Source organism: Cinclus cinclus, chromosome 5 (genome assembly GCF_963662255.1).
Source record: "Cinclus cinclus chromosome 5, bCinCin1.1, whole genome shotgun sequence".
Lineage (NCBI taxonomy): Eukaryota > Metazoa > Chordata > Aves > Passeriformes > Cinclidae > Cinclus > Cinclus cinclus.
In genome coordinates, this window is record NC_085050.1 from 69,005,589 (window position 1) to 69,026,455 (window position 20,867).

Sequence of the window (20,867 nt, forward strand, 5' to 3'; positions counted from 1 at the left end):
GAGAAAAAACTAACAGCTGTAGGAAAGTTAAAATTTGAGTGCTAATGTATCTAATGTATATTGCCCTTTCTTTAAAAGCAGTCCTTTTGCAGTCAGCTAACATAATTAAAAGTAGCGAGAAATAGGAAAGATCAAAGGAAAACATGGCCCAGGACAAAAATCTCAGAGACCTAACATAGAATAGGTGAGATGCTCCCAAACTGCTACTGATTGTCTTCAGAGGACAAGTTGTCTTTATCAGGATTGCTGTAAACTTGGAGTTGAAAGAAAAATCGGTGTATTTAGTGCCTTGATTTAAGAAGGAATATAAAAGGTGTGGGGAATTAGAGGCGTGTCAGTCGAGCCAAAAAATGCCAGAAGAAATAACCAGACCTATTTGCAAGCAGCTGGGACATAACAGAGGTGAAAAACAACTAAGGTGGTATGAGACGGTTTGGTTTTGATAAATTTAATCTCATGTCTGTTTGGAGGAGTCACAGGACTCGTGGATAAGGGATAACCATAAAGCTGTCTTGACTGCAGGAAGGCTTTGCTTGCATGACACTGGTGCAAACAGGCCATGTGCAAGGTAGAACTGTATTTGGCTACGTGGAATAAGAGATTAGTAACTGTACTTAATTATCAGTACTGCACTTTAAAACTGACACAGCACCTCATGTTGGTTTCATAGGGGTCTGACCTGTGGTTTTTAATCTTTTTCAGCCTGTTTCTTAATTCTATCAGGTGACTGGAGAGAAATGGTTATAAATTTTTGGGTACTGCTGGCTTCCTTGTAATGACCCTGGTGTTATCTGTGGGGCAGGAGTTATAAGGCGGGAAGTACAAGGTTTGAATTGCAGGAAAGGTTGGACACACGAAGGGAAGGAGAAAACTTCCCAGTTTCAGGAATATTGAAGCACTGGAATGGATGGCTTAGGGAGACAGTATGGATTGGTGGAAATCTTCAGCGATGCCTAAGCTTGTATCTCAGGCATGACAGATGTAGAGCTGATCCTGCTGTAGGTGGGGAAGGGGACTAGCTGATCTCTCCATCACTATAAAAGAGAACTGTGAGAGTTGGTGTAGAATACATTGCCTTTTTTTATATATTACATGTCTGGGGAAAATCTTTTCATTGTCATTGTCTTGTGTACTCTCCCCCTCTTTCCTTTAGGGGACACAGATTTTTATATGTCAGACTCGGAGTAATTTAGAGTATATTTTATATGCTAGCACATATGGCAAGTATATTCCATTTAAAATACAGTCAGCCTGCTCCTGGTAGCAGTTGTGAATGGTTTTCAGCCATAGTTGTCTGTCCTTTGTAATAGCCAAGTTGTTTGTAAACTGTTCTGGGCACTCCACTATTACACCAAAATATTTGCTCTTAAGGCTTCTGTTTTCCGGGGTTTGAAGTAAATCCACAAGTAGAACCACTGGCAGTGCTTTGTAGCCAGAAATCACCTCTGCATTTGTGTGAGACAGTAGGAGGGCTCTAATCAATACCCAGGGTCCAGCATGGGCTGTTTCTATGGGACCAGTGGTGCTGGTTCCACCATAAACTCTGTTTTTGTCTGGCCTGATGCCCTAGAGCTGGCTTTTGTGTTCTCCTGGTGGGGCTGCAAGTCTGCCTTACAATTGCAGATAAAATCCAGGTTGCTACAAGACATTGCAAAATCAGGTATTGAGTTGCACAAGACTTGCCTGCTGTTTCTAATTCACCACTTCTGAAAAGGCCAGACCCTTGATTTACATCTGTGTACTTCACCTAGAGCTTTCCCAATAGGTGATTCTCAGGGTGGGTTTTGTTTTGTTTTGTTTTCTCTTCTGCTTTTTGCCCCTTCCTTCATAAGATTAACCATGGTTGGGTAGAATTGTTAGAGGCAGTTTGTCTTCCTGCGCAGCCTGTAAATAAATAATTTACTAGAAACAGTCTGTATTATACTGCAGCCCAGGAGTGTGCCTTAATTCCAGTGTTACACTTAGTCAGAAAGTCATAATCAGCTGCAGTGCACTTTAGCTTGTTGAGAAAGTACAGAACAAGGACCTCGATAAGCAGATCAGATCCATCACTGTGTACACAGGTGTGCACACATCCAGCTGGGTCACTCCACTTTTGCCTTATGGGTTAAATTTTGCAGCTTTTTAAAGTGTGGAATTGTTCCGTGCTTCACAGCCCTCGTGTTTCATAAATATTCCCGGTTAGTTAAGGCTCCCGTGTGTCTTTTTTTCTGGATGTTATTACCAGAATGAGCAGCTGGGCAATTAGTAGGAAGGAAAGGCCTGTGTTCCACATGCATATAGTGCCAAGAATTGGGGTGGTGATATACAGAAAGCAGCTATTGATTTGCTCATTAATTTCCCTTTTAATCATTAGCCAGAACGCATTATAAGGCAGGTAAATAAACTGTTTACTGTAAGTCATCCATAAGACACAAATGCCTTGTCACAGGACAAAATAAAACTCACTCCTCTACAAACAGTGCCACAAGCAGTTTGTAAAGATGCTCTGGTTTTTGTTACTGTGTGAATACAGCTGGTAAAAGTACTTGGAAAGAGGGTAATAATTCATCAGCTGAACAGCAGGAATTGTCAATTTTATTAGAAGTTAAATTCACCTTTTCTTTTTTTATTGTGACCTGTGCCCCAAATGCAGTTTGGAAAACAAAGGAGAAAAGTGCAGCTATTGGTGGAAGTCTGTCCTTGCTGAAGCTTCTAACAGTCTTTAACAACTTTATCTTCACTGGCTCCTTGCTTTTAAATGCAAATTGAGAACTGGGGGTGGTGGGCACAGACATCTTTAATGGATTATACTCCCTGCTAACCAACCCCAGGATTACTGCAGTATACAAATGAACATGTCTGTAAGCATGTGAGAAGCAAGCTCTGGTGTTTGCTGTCAGAGTGACAGCACTTTGTGAGAATGTTTCAAGTAGAGATGATTTAGAAATCTCTGGAGTTTAGCATTTTATTTTCTATGCTTAGGCGTTTAGAAGCTCTTACATTTACTCCGTGGGCAGTGGAAATAGTGAAAACCTTGTTGTGTAGACTTGTGCCCTTGGTGTTCTGTCCTTGGATATCCTGCCATGGCCTGAGCTCCTCTCTGTAGTGTCTCTACAAGAAAATTCCTTCCCCTTTCCCTGGCATGCAGCTCTTCCAGCTCTTATCTGCCCTATCTCCTTCTCCTTCTCCTCCTTCTCCTCCTTCCCTGCGTGTTCCCCAGCAGTGGCTTCTGCTATATCTCACTTAGAGCTGGAAGAGGCAGCAGAATCAGGTTTCCCTTTCGTGGTTAGGATTTTTGCTAGATCTCAGCGTGTGATTTTTAGGCAAAAATCCCACTGCTTCTTACATTGCTGGCAAAAATTACTGCAACATTATGTAAATATAGTTGGCTGGTTTCCAGTCTCACTGTGCACTTCATTTTCTGTATTTGCCGATATAACATAAATGGAAATAAGTGTCTTAAAAATTACATTATAAAGGGCTGTGGTATATCGTGTTGTAAGCCCCTTACAGGAAGCTAGTTTGCTTTTCTGAAGACGGAGATGAGTGCTTGGAGAATTATTTTATTATACACCAGGTATTGTTAAACTCTTTATGTATAAATACATATTTATACATACAAAGACATAGATCCAATATATAAAGGTATATTCCTGATCAATATGCAGGATTTAGGAATATAACAAATAGCTGGTGAATTTCCTCGAGGAATCTGGAGTAGAAAGATGGGAAAAAGCAGGAGGAGGATACGTGTGAGGTAATGATGTTGTTTGCTTTTTTACAAACTTTCTCTGGAAAGAACAGAGTTTGTAAATTCCTGATGCACAACTCTGGGATGGTGCTTCTCGAGAATACAAATTGGAAATAGTAATATGTAATCTCATGGGAAGTGTTTTAAAAAGCAGTTTGTTAAAGCATTGTTACACAGTTTAGAAAAAGAAAGGTAAGAGCTCAGTAGTAGTAGTACAGCAGATTTCAAAATACGTCAGTTCCATTATTAAATTTGAAGTGTATCATGCTTTGCTAAAAGTAGCAGCACATGAAGTCTGACAAATCATGGGTAGGGAGTTGTGTTTTTATTTTTTTTTGTTGATGTTGTTTTTGTTTGTTTGTTTGTTTGTTTTGTTTTTCCTTCCCCCTGCTGCTTCTGGCCTGCTCATGAGATGATTTTTATACACTTGCTCTGTGTGTTTGTCACTAGTGAGTGCTGGCAGAGCACTGGGTAGAGAAACTAGAGCTCTTTTAGAAAGCTACACTCCCAATTTAAGTGGGGACATAGCTGGATTTTTAATACACCAGAGACGGTCAAATAGGAAGAACACATTATGATTTCTTTTGCCCCTAGAGCCACTCATTAATTGCTATTTGGAAATGTGTTTGCTTAATTTTTTTTTCTTTATAAAAAAAGTATATGCACTCCACTGTGACTCTTTTCAGCTTTTGTGGACAACGCTGCTGTCTTTCTACTCTGTTCTGTTGTGTCTTTGTGTGTTTGTGGATCTGATCTAAAAATCTCAAGGCCAGCCATAAGCAGAACTTCAGCATAGCCTGTGTGTATTCCTTCCATGTGTGGAAAATCATGTTTGCATGGGTTCAGTCAACTCAGTAGCAATCTTGAAGAATTCTGTGGGATGATTCATTGTTCTGAGGAATTCTTACTTGCTGCAGAGCATGTCAAACATCTTTGCTCTGCATAAGTAAGTCATTAGATTGCCATTAAAATGAATTCCATCATTTAAAATACCTAATTGTGCTGTTTTCTCTGGAGATTTTGTATTTTACGGACTAGTTAACTTGGTTGTTCATAACGATAGCCACTTTTATATCTGTATTAAATATAAAAGTTGTAAAGATAAAGCTGTTACCCTTTCAGAAGGTAAAGAAAATCAACTTCCAATCTTTTGAGAGGCACTCTGCAATTAAGCAATCTGTTACAACAATCTGTAGATGAATCACCCTTTAGGGAAGTGCTTTAAAGACCTTGTTAATTCCGTGTTGATTTATGTTATTTTCCTGTGTAATCAAGAGATGGTAGGAGAGTGGAGTTACTAAATCGTGTTAGGGAGGCAAACACAGACTCATAGGATGGTGTAGGCTGGGAAAGACCTTTGAGATCATTGACCCAGCACTGCCAAGTCCACCACTAAACCACGTCTTGGGATTAGAGACTGACTGAGTGAGGGTTCATTCGGTGACCCTGTCCAGAAAAAGGTGCAGTCCAGACCTGGCTCTAGTACTGAGCCCAGGCAGTGCCACTGGTGACTGCCCCCAGCTGGGTTTAACTCCCTTCCCCACCTCTCTTCAGACTCCTCCATCCAGCCAGTTTGTCCAGCAGGGTGATGGGGGAAAGGCTGGCAGAGGCTTTACTGAATCTAGGTGAACAACATCCAGTGATGAGGTGACATCCATCACCCTGTCACAGGAGGAGACCAGGCTGGTCAGGCAGGACCTGCCTTTCATAACCCTGTGCTGTCTGGGGCTGATCCCCTGGCTGTCACATTTGTGGCTTCTGGCAAATTAGCACAGCGCTTCCCGAAAAGTTTCACTGTTCTGTTCCTTGGCGTCCACTCTGAACCCGTGATGTAAAGTGCCTCTGAAGAACAGAATTTTATCAAACAGTTTCAAAGGGCACTCAAAGAGAAAGCCCGATCAATATCTTGTTAATGCCACGCTTGTATTAATATTCCTCTAGGCTGGGAGAAGTCATTGTGCCTCATTTCTTATGTGCATATATTTTTCCTAGTAGAATTTAAATTAGGTTAAGATTCAGAAATACAAGTATTGTGAAGTGGAAGGAAGCAGAGCGCAGGGAGACAAGGGGCTGTGGAATAGCATTTTGTGGAGCATCTTGGGTATGCTAGGACTGATCTATACCACAGTGGTATAAATGGCATAGATAGTGGGAATATGTCATTACTGCTCACTGCCCCTTCCAGTCAGAAGTTGAAGGATATCAAATGGAACAAGGACATTTTGGTTTTTAGACTACAAAAGGAAGGGTTATTTTATGTGAGCTAAGCTGCAGCCAGCCTTGCTGTTGTGAATGCCAGAGCCTTAAACCAGTTCATACAAGCCTTGCACAAACCTGTGGAAGTGTGGCCAGTTAAGGGATGTTAAATGCAAAGACTGAATCTCAGAAAGTCCCTGGAAGCAGTGATTGCTGAGATTACTGGTGAAAATTGATCTCCTAGTGCTTGCCTAGTGCTTACATTACTCCTGAGACATCTGTTTCCAGCCCTGTTTGGAGGCAGAGTGATTTGGGAATCTTTCCCAGACATGACTGCTCGCTTTTCTTGGTGGTGTTCCCAACAGGTAAAAACTGACACAAGAATGCTTCTGAATGCTCCTTAGGTATTTCATAGGCATTTTGTTAGGGTCACATGGATTTTAAGTGAGATTTTTAATTTAAGCTGTTACCATTTCTTCCTATCTCAGAGCAACATTCATTCTCAAAAAGTAATTTCATACAGAGAACTATGCGAGAAGAAAATTAGTTTTGATAGGGAAAGAAATGTTGCAGGAAAAATGCCTTGGCACAAATATGTGAGGGGGCAAGGCAGTATCGTGGTGGGGGAAGGGGTGGGAAATGTGGTCATTTCCCACTGCCTCCTTTCATTGTGGGATTGGCATCACTTGGGAAAGTAATTTTAACCTCATGGCTACTTTAATTTCCTGTTCTGTAAATTGGTAGCTGCTTAACTTCCCAGCTTTAGTGAGCAGCGATTCCAGTTGTACATCAGGCATCCTCTGAAGGAGTACCTAGCTGAGGAAGAACTACCAAATAGTTCCAGAAGCCTTCTGGGAAAAAAAAGAGGAGAAGGCCATATTTTAAAATCCATTTAATACGAGATATTTTCACATCACAAGTATTCTGTACTTCTTTTTCATACCTGTGAGGAAATTTCGCCCCTAGTCTGTTCTGCTAGATTTTGTTCTGCTACTATCAGACAGGAAAAGTGCACCACTGTTTCCATTTTGCTTTTTTCCTCAGTCAGAAAACCAGAAAATAACAAACCTCCCGCTAACAAAGCTTATGAATAGTTTCTGAAGTAGGTTAAATTCTTGCATTAATAGGCAAGATTTTCCTGTATTCCCGTTCGAATGCTTGGTAGGTGATAATGTGTTGACCAAAGTCTTTTGAAAGTAAATTTGTTCTGTAAAATAAATGAAAAAAAGTTATTGTGGTATTGAGTAAAACAAAAAATACTTACGATGGGCATGCCTTCTGGACATGTGCCAACAGCAAATTTACAAGAGAGTAAACTGTCAGGTATGTATTTTTCTCACCTCGTTTCATTTTCCAAATCCTTGTACTATAAAGTCAAAGTTTACTTGCCAAGTGTATTTAAAGATAGATCAGTCTTACAGGAACTTACAGGCCTAATTCACTATGAAGTTTCCCAAAAAAAACCCCAGTTGTGTAGTGTGGAAATACTGAATAGATGCGTGATGGTTAAGCAGTGCTGTTTAAAGATACATGTAAATGCAGTTAGGTATATTTTTAAGAACCACCTGCCAAAGAGTGCAACAGCAGATGCACATTTGAAATTTTTAGCCACACAAACAGATGTGTTGTTAGAGCTGCATCCTGAGGATGCAGATAATCCTTTCCCAGTAACAGCAGCTTGGCAACTTCAATATAAATAAAAGCTAATACATCAAAGTCACCACTGAACACTTCAGTCTGCTGCTAAATTTGAATTTTATTTGTGGAGGTATGGCAGAAATTCTGTTCTTTGTAATAACGTTATTCATTCAGACTTGAACTCTTTGAGCTTTGATATTTCATGTGTCTTTCAGATTTTTGTTTCATGCCCTGCTATTGTTCACTATTGGTTTCTGATAAGCAATAGCAACAGCTTTGGCAGAGACAACAGTAGTAAAGCTCTTAAGCTTTAGGCCAAGTGGCTTCTTGGTGAAGCACCATTTTTCCAAGTATTCTAACTAGAGTTGAACAATATTACATAATTTTTAAGTATTGTTATAAATTAGAAGTTCATGAAAAGGTAACGGTGCCTAAACAAGAACTACATCACTACCTGTTCGAAGTCTTTCTTTTAGTTTGTTCTACTTCAATATTTTCCATGGTAACTATTTTTAAAAAGTAACTTTGCATTTTAAGTCGATCATCGGTTTGTCCTAGATGCCTGTACTGTTAAAGGTACTGTTAAATGCATTGAAATACCAATTCTCTGTGTTCTTTCTGTGTGATCTTCCTTCCAGGTGCATTCTGCTCCCTCTCTTGGGAATGAAGCCCCCTCAGCAGAGCCTCTTCATGCTGGTGGATTCGGTGGACGAGGGCTGTAATGTTTCTGAGGGTGAACAGACTTCCACGAGTTTATCTGGGACAATAGCAGAGATTTTAGCCAGCCACTTCGAGTTCTTCCCTCCCTGGCTGCTCCTCCTGTGTTCTGCCCGCAAGCAGAGTAAAGCTGTTACAAAAATGTTTACAGGTGAGCACGGAGCACAGGAATTGTTTGGGACCTGTACCTAGGACTTTGTATTTACCAGGCCCTGGGGATGGTGGAAAGCACTGCTGCATGTTTAGTTCTAAGAAATGACAATAGCAAAAATAGTAATTCTCAAAAGCACCCTGTTTCCCAAGGACTGTGGAAAGCTTAAATCAGCCAAGCATTTTAGAGGTAATTTTTATCTTTGCAGAGCATCCGTGTTCTCTTCAGTGTTTTGAGTTTTGCTTTGCTCATTTTATAAATCTTCAAACAGCATAGGTGATGTGTAAGTGCAGAAGTATTTCAGCTGCCTACACCCATTCCTTATAACCTCAGAAGGTTTTCCTTTCATCTCCCATTAAAATCTCTCCCGTGTTTGCAGAAAGTGGGTAATAATCTCTGAAGGTGAAAATGGAGAGAGGAACAATGTAGATGTGGATTCTTGGACTGTGCTTTCGGCAAAGGTTGCACAGTAAAAAAAAAATTTACAGCTTCTTCATCCAGGCTTTAGTGTGTCATGAGAACATTTCTGCACTGTAATGACATTGTTACTGGAAGTTCTCTGAAATTTAATAAAGGGCAATATCTGGACTGGATTCCAGGCCTATGTATGAAGCCTGTGTGTATTAAGGACACAATTATGACAAAAATGTGATTATATAAGTTAGACCCATAGGCTTGCTCATTTCCACAGTGGCAGAAGGTCAATGGGATAATTGCATTTTGGAATGAAGTACAGTATTAATCAGTGGCAGACATGAAGACTGGTATTTGGGAGTATGTGACAACGAAAAGAAACTTCGGGTAGCTTCACAGGGTTCCTTCAGGCATTCATATGGGAATAGTTTTGTCAAAGTTTGGCTGATTAGTTATGCTGTTATTGCCAAAAAAACAGACAAGACTTTCTCACAACAGTCCTATTTCCTTTCCATTGAATCATGCAGTGTTTCAGACTAGCCCTAAAAAATTGCTGTCGTCTTCAAAGTATATTTCCAGATGGAATTCCTGACAGGAAAAATCAGCAGAAGTAACGGATATGCCTTTAAAATAAATTTAATTGCAGTGAGTTAATTTTTGATTTCCACAGATTATGGTTTGATGAACAGCATAAAGGAAATTAATGTGTGATACTAATCCCATCTTCACTGTGGGGAAGGTACAGCAGAGAAAGAATTGGATACAAATTGAGAAGAAATTTTAGGGTCTATTCAGAGCTAGTTGTGGTTTAGCCACTGTGAAAGGAAAATGTGACGTTACAGCCAATGTGATGGCTGCCCATTTAAAACAGTGTTGGAGGATTTTCCTGTTACTACCCATTATTCAGGTTTGCAGAAGGTGCAGTGAGGATAAGAGGAGCATGGCTGAAGCTTCTCTTGACTTCAGAAACTATGCAACTTGGTGTTGTAAAACTGCAAATAACGTGGATTTCTTTTTGGGTTCTGGCCTGAAAAGGATTGGCTGACATTAACTCTTCTACTGGGGCAAACTCTTCTCCTTTGTGGTGTTTGAATTGTTTACTTTTAGCTGAGCCGATTTTTAAAGCTATTTACATTTAGTTGGTGGGCAGAATAGAAGATCAAGAAAAAGTATTTGGGCCAAATAAAAATCAGTTGCACTATAACTTCATAAGAGACTGGGATTCTGTTAGGATGGATTAAGAAAATGTATCCCATCTGTATATTTTTTTCTGTTTAAAAAGTTTTGGAGTATGGTATGCAATATACATTAACCAATATTAATTTGCTTGCAGTAAGTTTATAACTGTTTTGACTTAAAATTTTCATGCAGTGAAAACTTCCTCTGGATCTGCCTGACAAACAGATTTAGCTCTCATTCCAGCAGTGTGGAATGGCTGGAAGCAGGCTTGCTGCAGTGGCCTTGTCCTGATGATGCTCTTTTTTGGGTGTGCAGTACAGATGGGAGTTGTGCAAGCAGCTCCTGAGCCAGAAATAGTGATGACATGGAAGAGAGAGTCCAGTCTTTCTCACCCACTGTCATCCTGATGCTGCCAGGGGTGAATAATCATCCCTAGCACTCCTAAGAATGAGAAAAGGAGGAGGGGTGTTTGTTCTGATCCTCTTTGTTCTTTCACTTCTGGTGGAGGCTTATTTATGAAAACTGAATAGCTGTGCCTGCATCTGCTGCAGCTTGTGCTCTGAGCCTTTCTGTATTCCCAGATTCTGTAGTACCATAACATGCTACAGATTTCTTCCCCTTGCTCAGATTCTCAGCTTTCATTAATTTAAAAAAAAAAAAAAAAGTTAAAAAAAAAAGTTTTGCCTCTTGTGGCTACAGAGACAACCTCAAAAATATGAACCAAATGTGAGATGATGATGCCTGGCTGAGTCTGTGGTCACCCTCCACAGTGAGCAAATGCCAAGTGAGTTATAAAAGGAGAGGGACAGATAACTGCCTTCTCTTCATGTGCTCTGTCACCAGCTGCACATGCTGCCCACTTGCTTTTCCTAGTGGCCTTTCCCCTAAATTGAACAATCCTGTCTTGCACCCGTAGTTATCCACTTTGTCTCCCACATCATCATTGTTATCATTTGGCTCCAAGTATGGGCACTCAAGCAGATACATCAACACAGCCTTTCCAGCATGAAAGTGGTACAGAGCATTTTTTTTTCTTTTATAGCTAATGAGCTAATTCTAATGCTTCTTCTAAAAATGAGGCTAAATCTTGAAAGTGTAGGAGTCGTGCTTACAAAACAAAATTTCCTGTCTTGAAAATCCCTCATATTAGTTGGAAAACTTGAGGCATTTTTAAATCAGGTAATTTTACATAGATAAGTTGGAGTGAACAGCAGATAATTTCTCATTAGCAGCATAAAGGTAAATAGGCAAAAGTGCTTATGTACAAATGATTTTAAAAGGTTTTTTTTAAATAGGCATTTGCCTGATTTCTTTTTTTTTTTTTGCTAGACACATAAATCTCAGTTAAACACTGACATTCCCTCCAATGCATGAGGCATGAGTGCACCAGTGCAGCACAACCTGTGCAGATGTCCCATCACAGGGAGCCGTAGTTCTCATGAAATTAATGACAAATACCAGAAAGATACTGGAAAATTCAATTAAAAAAAAACAAAAACAAAAGCGGAGGTGAAAGAGTTCAGTTTGGCCTCAGAGGCAGCTTAAGTTCCATTCATCCATTGTCCATAGGCAGGAACTGACAGTGTCATCCATTTTTTACTCATCCTTTTATTTGTCATTCAGGTCCAGACACACAGGAACTTTTAGTGTTTGATATTTGTCCACATTTGTTCTTGATCAGAAATCTCGGGAACATGTCCTTCTCATGTTTCTACTGTTTACTGGTCTGAATAGATGGGGAGGGTCGTTTTCCCCACAGCCTTTCCAAAACGTTTAAAAATAAGCAAAAATGTGAACATTTTAGAGAAATGCAGTAAAAAAAATCACAATGCAGCTTCTCTCAGAAACTTCACTGGTGATTAGAGATACTCAAGTAGTTCTATTGCTGAATCCCCAAATCAAATCAGTTGCCAGATTTGGAGCTGAACTTTCCTGCCATTCTAGAAAATAAATGGTATGATACTGCTTCAGGAGAGATTATTTGCAAAATAAAAGTTCAAACTTGTCCTCTAATTTTTCACAGTAAGTTGGAATTTATTTAGGTGATTTCATGTTTCTTTGAAGTCTTCATGGGAGTTGGATTCTTACTATAAAAGATAAACTATGTATTTATGTGGTTGCAAAACTAACTTATAATATTGAAACTTTGAAAAAGTTTATTTCTTGTGTAGGTTTGGAAAGAAAAATTATTTAGAATGCTTGGGAAATACATAGGGAGCTTTTAATTGCCATGTCCTTTCTTTTCATTAGCACTTTGAAAGCATAGTACTAGGGAATTTTATATTTCCTCGCAAAAAATTGTGTGTGAACTTGGAATTTAATTACCTTGTAATTAAAGAGGGAAGACTAAATTGTTTTAAATGGACTGTTACCTGTAGATCTAATTAAATAAACTTCTGTGCAGTGACACGGACCAGTGGGAGCAGCAGGTTTCAGCCTCAGTGCCTTGTAGCACCTGTAGAAGAGGCAGAGGAATTTGTAATGCACAATATCCTGCAAATGCACTCAAAGCTAAGTGTGTTGCCTGAGTCTCCAGGTGCCCTTTTACTCTGCTGGAGAAGTTACTCTTTTTGAGCAGGTGTGCATAAATGGCCACAGAAGTACCTAATTCAATACTGCTTAGATCAGCAGGATAAATTATTAATGCCAAATTACTGCCATGTCTGTAATAATTTGGATTGCTCTAAAGCTAACAATACAGTTAAATACATTAAAATGTACTTAAATGTACTCCTGTTACGTGCTTGTGTAAATCCATTTAAACATGGAAAGTGGAAGGGTATTTTAAAGAATTGAAACGTGCTAGCTAATAGCTTTTTTACTATTAAAGTATGAAAAGGTTGACATGCTATAAAAGTATTTATAGCCAAGATGTGTTTTTTTTCCCTTTTGAATGACCCTAGGTCTTGCCAAGGAATACATTTGGAGCAGATTTGTTTACAGAACTGCCAGAAATGTAATAAATTAGAACAATCCATACTGGAGCTCCCATTGGGTTGAAAGTGATGTGTTGTAAGAAAAATTTTAACAATGCAAGAAGCAGGGTCGTGGGACTGCAAGTTCTGTCTACTGTAACTTCTGTTTTGCTGAGCTTAAGTAGTTCATGGGAATGCATCTGAAACAAAATGAGCTTTCTCTTAATATTTTGGTGTTTCTTGCCCATGAAAGTGACTTATTGTATGGGGCAGGGTTGAAAAGCAAGTTTGCAGGAGCTTTGGAAATGTAAAATGACTTCATTTAGGCAGATATTTGGGAGGAAAAAAACATAGCTTTGTTTTCCTTCTTCAAGCTAGCAACAAAAAAATCAGGCTTTAAAGAAATCAGTTCTATCTATAAGGCTTCTTATGAATTATTTGCTTACTATAGTATGGACTGATGCAGTGGTTAAAATTAACATCCTGTATATGTCCCAAATTCTGTTACAATGGCAGTTTGTTAATCCCAGCCTTTAAAAGGGCATTTCATCCCTAGGATGTGTGAAGGTCTGTATGAGTGTAGTGTGCTTCTTGCTAGCCAGGCTTACTTTCAGATACAGAATACAGGATCTCATTAACAAATATAGTATGGAAATGCTGCAGAAAAGAAAAAAAAAAAAAGAAAAGGAAAAAAAAGAAATTTTGGCTTCCATAAATATGCAGCCAATCAAATAGTTCAAAACTGCTCTGAAACCTTCTGAAGTTTTTTTACTTCTGAAGCAAATAAATAAGTCTGAAGTGCTCAGATATTTGGTGTATCTCAGATCAGGGTAATATTTTTAGCTTATTATTAAAATACTTTTAATATTTTATTTTTGTATGGAACAAAGTAATCAGACCATCTTAGAATGTTCTGCGTTGGAAGAGACCTTAAAGCCCATCTCATTCCAACCCCCTGCCATGGGCAGGGACACCTTCCACTATCCCAGGTTATTCAAAGCCCCATCCAACCTGGCCTTGAACACTTGCAGGAATGGAGCATCCGCACTTCTTTTGGGACTGATACCTCATTAGAAGGGGAAAAAAATGCCAAACACACAAACCTTTCCTTTTTTTCCTTTTTAATTTGGAGGGGCTTAGGGTTTGGGTTTATTTGTTCACTTTCCCACCCATTTTGGGAAGCAAAATATTTTTTTTTTTTTTAAAGAACGCTTGCAAGACATGCAAGAGTCTTTTGTTTTTGAAGCAGAGACACAAAGACTGAGACAGAGGCGCTTAAACAGTTATCACTGCAAGTTTTCCTGGGAAGGCTGGAAGTCAGGGGAGGTGAAGTGTAATCATTAGTCAGGCAACACTGAACATCAGCTGAAATCTCAGGATTGCTGTTGTGCCAGTCCATTGGGGGTTTTCTCATAGCAGGGAAATGAAACTCACTACTGAAAAAACACTTGAGCAATACTAAAATAAAAATAGCTTACATTTGCAGGTATATATTGGAAGGCAGGATGTGGGCATGGGATTAATGTGAGAGGTTGGGGGTTTTGTGAGCAGGGTCACTTAGGTCTAAAGACACAGAGAATGAGTTTGCAGAGCTCCCTGTCTGTCGTTGTTCAGCCAAGAGACAGTGGCAGATCAGTAGCAGGAGAAGCAGGGCAGTTCAAAGGAAGGTGAGTGAGTGGTTTTATTTGCTCCAAACTGAGCAGAACAGAGCTGTTCCCTCTGCACACACGAGCCAGGCAAAGGGACACTTGTCTCTAATTACAGCTCCTTGTATGCACGTGACTCTGAGTCCATGCACCAAGCAATGCCCTGGCTGGCTTTGGTGTTATTTTTTTCATTTCTGTATCTTCTGAAGGATCCTGACCTAGAAACAGCCTTTCACTTCAAGTGGGAGCTTGGAATCTGCAGAATCACAGGGCACTGTCTGCTTTTACTCAGCAAAGTTTTTTATTTGGGTTATGTGCAAAAATTAAGGGCTTCACAGAGTTGCGTATGGAATATTTTAATAAAATACATAGTAAAGCAATGAATTATGCCATCCTGCAGATCAGGTTAGGACATTATTTGAATTTGTGGTGCATTATGGTGGATAAAATTGGTTCTGTGCTTTCTTTTAGAGCAAAACAAAAAAGCCTCTCGAATGGACAAAGATTATTTTCTTCCTCCTGGCCTTCTCATTCAAAAATCTTCATACACAAAAATCTGTGTACTCTTATCCTCTGAAGTGACTGTGCAAAAGTGTCCTCTCCAGTGATTGCATTTTGTGGAGAAGTATGATTTTGTTTTAGTTATTCTGTTGGTTGAGTCCTGTTTGTAGTGCTTCCATAATTACTAAGGGAAGCAGAAATATTTTAGTAACACTTCCAGAGTTGGCCTCTCCGTTCTCCTCTGTGGTGTTTGTACAGTGCTCATGTAGACTAAACAATTAACAGAGTGACCTTAACGGGACATTCAGAACCTCTGCTGAAGCCACTGGGCAGCTAAAACCACAGCTCTGTTACCAGTCTGAATTTGCTGTCAGAACAGCCTCAGAGACTGAGCAGTTTGATCCACAGAGTGTTTAAAAACACAGATCTAGAAGCAACATCCTTCAGAGGCTCAATTAAAATAATTTCTTTTCCGTGGAGATGGGGTCAGAATTGAATTGAACACATTGATCTACGGTTGCTTTTCCTCCAGTAGAATTTAGAGTTTAGTAACTTAGCTTTGGTTTGAAGAGCAGAGTGGTGCTAGGAACAGTTTCCTCGAGTGGGAGGGGATGGGCACAGTCTGCATGTGTGGAATAATGCCCCTTTTTCCACTAAAGAGTAAACAGGCTGGACAAACACTGAGATCATACGACTGCAAGAGAACCTATGTCTTTATACAGTGAGTCACCTACCAGGGAGCCAGGGTGTTTGTCTAGAACTCAGTCCTCACTTGCAAAAAATGGGTAATTTTTGGTGTGCAGAGGTCTGAAGATGTTTAAAAACTATTTTTGAGTGTCTCTCCTGTATCATAAAAGCTTTTAAATAAAACTGTGGTAGTCAGGTTAGTGATTTATATACATTTAATCATGCATATGCAGCAGGTGTGAATACCCTCTTCTGTACTTAAATAAACATAATAATTGTCTTAATCTAAGAAGCTGAAAATTAGAATTCCGTTGTTAACCACAATGGAGAAGGGATTATTCCTTTAATAATAAAATAATACTTAATAATCTTATTTTGGTTCCAGTTTTGATGGTTTTGCTTAGGTGTTTAGTATTGTCCGAGGCAGATGCACAATGCCTAATTCAGAGTGATTTTTGGTATTATTTTCATTAATAGCACGTATTTTTTCTTACAGTAGATTATGATGACAGTGCATCTAATTATCCAAGTTTTCTGCTATTACAATTAATTTGCATTCCCCTGTTTACAGGGGAAAGTATTTTGTTGTGGGTGTTCCTCACCCAAAAATGTCTTGGCTTTTATTAACTCTTCTTCCAACACGGAGTTAAGCAGAACTGGATCAGAAATAATTACGACTTTCTCCCCTCTCAACAGGTTTTCGAAAAATAAGTCTGGACGACCTCCGAAAGGCTTACATTGTGAAAGATGTGCAGCAATATATTCTGCATCGCTTGGACCAGGAAGAAGCCCTGAGACAACATCTCACAAAAGAAACGGCAGAAATGCTGAATCAGCTTCACATCAAAAGCAGCGGTTGCTTTTTGTATCTGGAACGTGTCCTAGATGGAGTCGTGGAGAACTTTATCATGTTACGGGAGATCCGTGATATTCCAGGAACATTAAATGGCCTCTACCTTTGGCTCTGTCAGAGACTTTTTGTGAGAAAACAGTTTGCAAAGATCCAGCCTATCCTTAATGTAATTCTCGCAGCCTGCAGGCCCTTGACCACCACGGAATTGTATCACGCGGTGTGGACCAAAAACATGACACTGACCATGGAAGATTTTCAGCGCAAATTGGATGTCCTGTCCAAAGTCCTTATCGATGGCCTTGGAAATACAAAAATCTTGTTTCATTACAGTTTTGCGGAGTGGCTGCTGGACGTAAAGCACTGTACGCAGAAATACTTGTGTAACGCTGCGGAGGGACACAGAATGCTGGCCATGAGTTACACCTGCCGGGCAAAGGATTTAACGCCGTTAGAAGCTCAAGAGTTTGCATTGCATCTCATTAATTCTAATTTACAGTTGGAGACGTCAGAGCTGGCTTTGTGGATGATATGGAATGGCACACCTGTCAAAGACTCCCTATCGACCTTAATTCCTAAAGAGCAAGAGGTGTTACAGCTGCTGGTAAAGGCCGGTGCTCACGTCAACAGCGAAGATGACCGCACATCTTGCATCGTCCGGCAGGCCCTGGAGAGAGAGGATTCCATCCGAACCTTGTTGGACAACGGGGCTTCCGTTAACCAGTGCGATTCCAACGGGAGGACACTCCTGGCCAACGCGGCGTACAGCGGCAACCTCGACGTGGTCAACCTGCTGGTGTCGAGGGGAGCGGATCTGGAGATCGAAGACACCCACGGGCAAACGGCGCTGACCTTGGCTTCCCGGCAGGGCCACACAAAGGTGGTCAACTGCCTCATCGGCTGCGGGGCCAACGTCAACCACACGGACCACGACGGCTGGACGGCGCTGCGGTCGGCGGCGTGGGGAGGGCACACGGAGGTGGTGTCGGCGCTCCTGTACGCCGGGGTCAAGGTGGACTGCGCGGACGCCGACAGCCGGACGGCGCTGAGAGCGGCAGCTTGGGGAGGCCACGAAGATATCGTGCTGAATCTGCTCCAGCACGGCGCTGAAGTTAACAAAGCCGACAATGAGGGCAGAACCGCTCTGATCGCCGCCGCCTACATGGGGCACAAGGAGATCGTAGAGCACCTACTGGACCATGGTGCGGAGGTGAACCATGAGGACGTGGACGGGAGGACGGCGCTGTCTGTGGCTGCGCTCTGTGTGCCGGCCAGCAAGGGTCACGCCTCGGTGGTCAGCCTCCTCATCGACCGCGGTGCTGAAGTCGACCACTGTGACAAGGACGGCATGACTCCGCTGCTGGTAGCCGCCTATGAGGGACACGTGGATGTGGTCGATCTGCTTCTGGAAGGAGGAGCTGATGTTGACCACACGGACAACAACGGCCGGACACCGCTTCTGGCAGCAGCCTCCATGGGCCACGCCTCAGTTGTGAATACTCTCTTGTTTTGGGGTGCAGCTGTTGACAGCATTGACAGTGAAGGTAGAACAGTCCTGAGCATAGCATCTGCACAGGGCAATGTCGAAGTAGTACGGACTCTGCTGGACAGGGGGCTAGATGAAAACCACAGAGACGATGCAGGCTGGACACCTTTGCACATGGCAGCTTTTGAAGGTCACAGGTTGATCTGTGAAGCTCTTATAGAACAAGGTGCTAGAACAAATGAAATCGATAACGATGGACGGATACCTTTCATACTAGCTGCGCAGGAAGGTCACTATGATTGTGTGCAGATGTTACTGGAAAATAAATCCAACATTGATCAGAGGGGCTACGACGGGAGAAATGCTCTTCGGGTTGCTGCCTTAGAAGGTCACAGAGACATAGTTGAGCTGCTGCTCAGCCATGGGGCAGATGTGAACTACAAAGATGCTGATGGTAGGCCAACGCTTTATATCCTAGCATTAGAAAACCAGCTTACAATGGCTGAGTATTTTTTAGAAAATGGTGCAAACGTTGAAGCGAGCGATGCTGAAGGAAGAACAGCACTCCATGTTTCCTGCTGGCAGGGCCATTTGGAGATGGTGCAGGTGCTGATAACGTACCACGCCGATGTGAACGCCGCAGATAACGAGAAGAGATCTGCTTTGCAGTCTGCTGCATGGCAAGGCCACGTGAAGGTTGTGCAGCTTCTCATTGAGCATGGTGCTCTGGTTGACCACACGTGTAATCAAGGTGCTACTGGACTCTGCATTGCAGCCCAAGAGGGGCACATTGACGTTGTCCAGATATTACTGGAGCATGGTGCTGATCCCAATCACGCTGACCAATTTGGGCGCACTGCTATGCGGGTCGCAGCCAAAAATGGACACTCCCAGATAATTAAATTACTGGAAAAATATGGTGCATCGACTCTGAATGGTTGCACTCCGTCTCCAGTCCACACAATGGAGCAGAAACCCTTACAATCAGTCTCCTCTAAAATGCAGTCCTTAACCATGAAGTCCAACAGTTCAGGGAGTACTGGAGGAGACATGCAGCCTGGAATGCGGGGATTATCCAATGGGCCTGCACACGCCTTCAGTTCTCCTTCGGAGTCTCCCGATTCCACGGTTGACCGTCAGAAGTCTTCTTTATCAAACAATTCCCTGAAAAGCTCCAAAAATTCTTCTCTCCGCACCACGTCCTCGACAGCCACCGCTCAGACGGTGCCCATTGATAGTTTCCACAGCCTGTCGTTCACAGAGCAAATCCAGCAGCATTCCCTGCCACGCAGCAGAAGCAGGCAGTCCATTGTTTCCCCTTCTTCCACAACTCATTCCCTAAGTCAAAATCACAATTCACCGAGTAGCGAGTTTGAATGGAGCCAAGTAAAACCTAGTTTGAAGTCAACTAAAGCGAACAAAGGGGGCAAAACAGACAACTCCAGCAAGTCTGGGTCAGCTGGGAAAAAAATAAAGCAGAGTAGTTCCTCCCAACCCAAAGTGTTAGAGTATGAAATGACTCAGTTTGATAAACGAGTACCCATTGCCAAATCTGGCACAAGCATGCCATTGAAATCAGTGCCACCAGAGCCACAGTGCAAAATTTTGGTCCCTCCAGTTCAGCAAGAAGTTGGTCGATCTCAGCAGCAGTTCCTGATTCACCAACAGAGTGGGGAGCAGAAGAAGAGAAATGGCATTATGACAAACCCGAATTACCATCTCCAGAGCAATCAGGTTTTCCTCGGCAGGGTTTCTGTCCCACGAACGGTGCAGGACAGAGGGCATCAGGATGTGCTGGAAGGCTATCCCCCCGCAGAGACAGAACTCAGCCTTAAGCAAGCCTTAAAACTTCAGATTGAAGCTGGCGACCCAAGCTTCAACTACAAGAAGGAAACACCATTGTAAAAGGTAACTTAGCCAGTCACAAAGGAGCCAAATACCTGCATCTCGTTTGAAATGTGCTAAAATTGCATTTGATTGTCATTTACCATCATAATTGCTTTTTGATGGATGTTAAAATATTAACCTGGCAAGGATTTCCTTCGCTGTCATTTAAAAGCACCAGCCATAGAGGAATTGGATCACTGTCGTGTTGTCTGTTGAATTCAGTTGCTCAAATTGTGCCCCATTGTCTTTGATAAGTGGGTTTCACGTAGCACTGATTTGGAATTTCATTTTCAAATGTAAGGACAGATGAGAATTTCAGTTAATGATGTTTTCAGATGCAATCTTTATTTCATTATTCATGCAAATGCTCCTCAGAAAGTTTCTGAAGGTTCTTACAAGTTACAGGCAACCATTTTTCTGAATGTGGATTTCAAGGGTGAAGCATAAGTATCAAATACTATTCTAAAGCTTTGATTTTATATTTCTGTTACTGTAAAGGTAATCCCATAAAAGAAGTGGCTTTTCTCAGTGCAAGATTATAAACCACGTTATGGTACTACCAATTTTCTGACCTCCTCTCCAAAACTGAATTTTAAGCTGAAAGAGTAATTCTAAGTCTCTTTTTCAGACATGAATTGTCAGTGAGTCAGCTGAAATAGTTCTGTTTTTCTCTCTCTTCCTGCTGAGGTGTATGTTTTCAGGGTGTTTGGAAGAATGTTTTAATATGCTTTCTACTGGTATTTCAGAGAAGCAGCATCTTTATGAAATGTGTGCCCACCTCTGGCCGCTTGCTCGCTTATTTTTGAAAACTTTCCTTTGTATGTGAATGCGGCATTTTGGACAGCTCAGGCTGCTGCTCCTTAGAAC

The 20,867-nt window shown here is 41.4% G+C and overlaps 1 protein-coding gene across 1 annotated transcript; it reads left to right on the forward strand.

Moving 5' to 3' along the window:
• Positions 1-8,215: 8,215 nt before the first annotated feature.
• ANKRD50 (ankyrin repeat domain containing 50) lies at positions 8,216-20,018 on the forward strand. The gene is made up of 2 exons (XM_062493987.1): positions 8,216-8,435; positions 16,474-20,018. The coding sequence occupies exons 1-2, from the start codon at positions 8,231-8,233 to the stop codon at positions 20,016-20,018; spliced, it is 3,750 nt and encodes a 1,249-aa protein (XP_062349971.1). The 5' UTR covers positions 8,216-8,230.
• Positions 20,019-20,867: the final 849 nt, after the last annotated feature.

Bases quoted from the DNA above. Each gene is read 5' to 3' on its own strand.
- ANKRD50 (XM_062493987.1), top strand. From the start codon at position 8,231: ATGAAGCCCCCTCAGCAGAGCCTCTTCATGCTGGTGGATTCGGTGGAC. The intron at 8,436-16,473 runs GTGAGCACGGAG...CCCTCTCAACAG, and splicing joins TGTTACAAAAATGTTTACAG to GTTTTCGAAAAATAAGTCTG.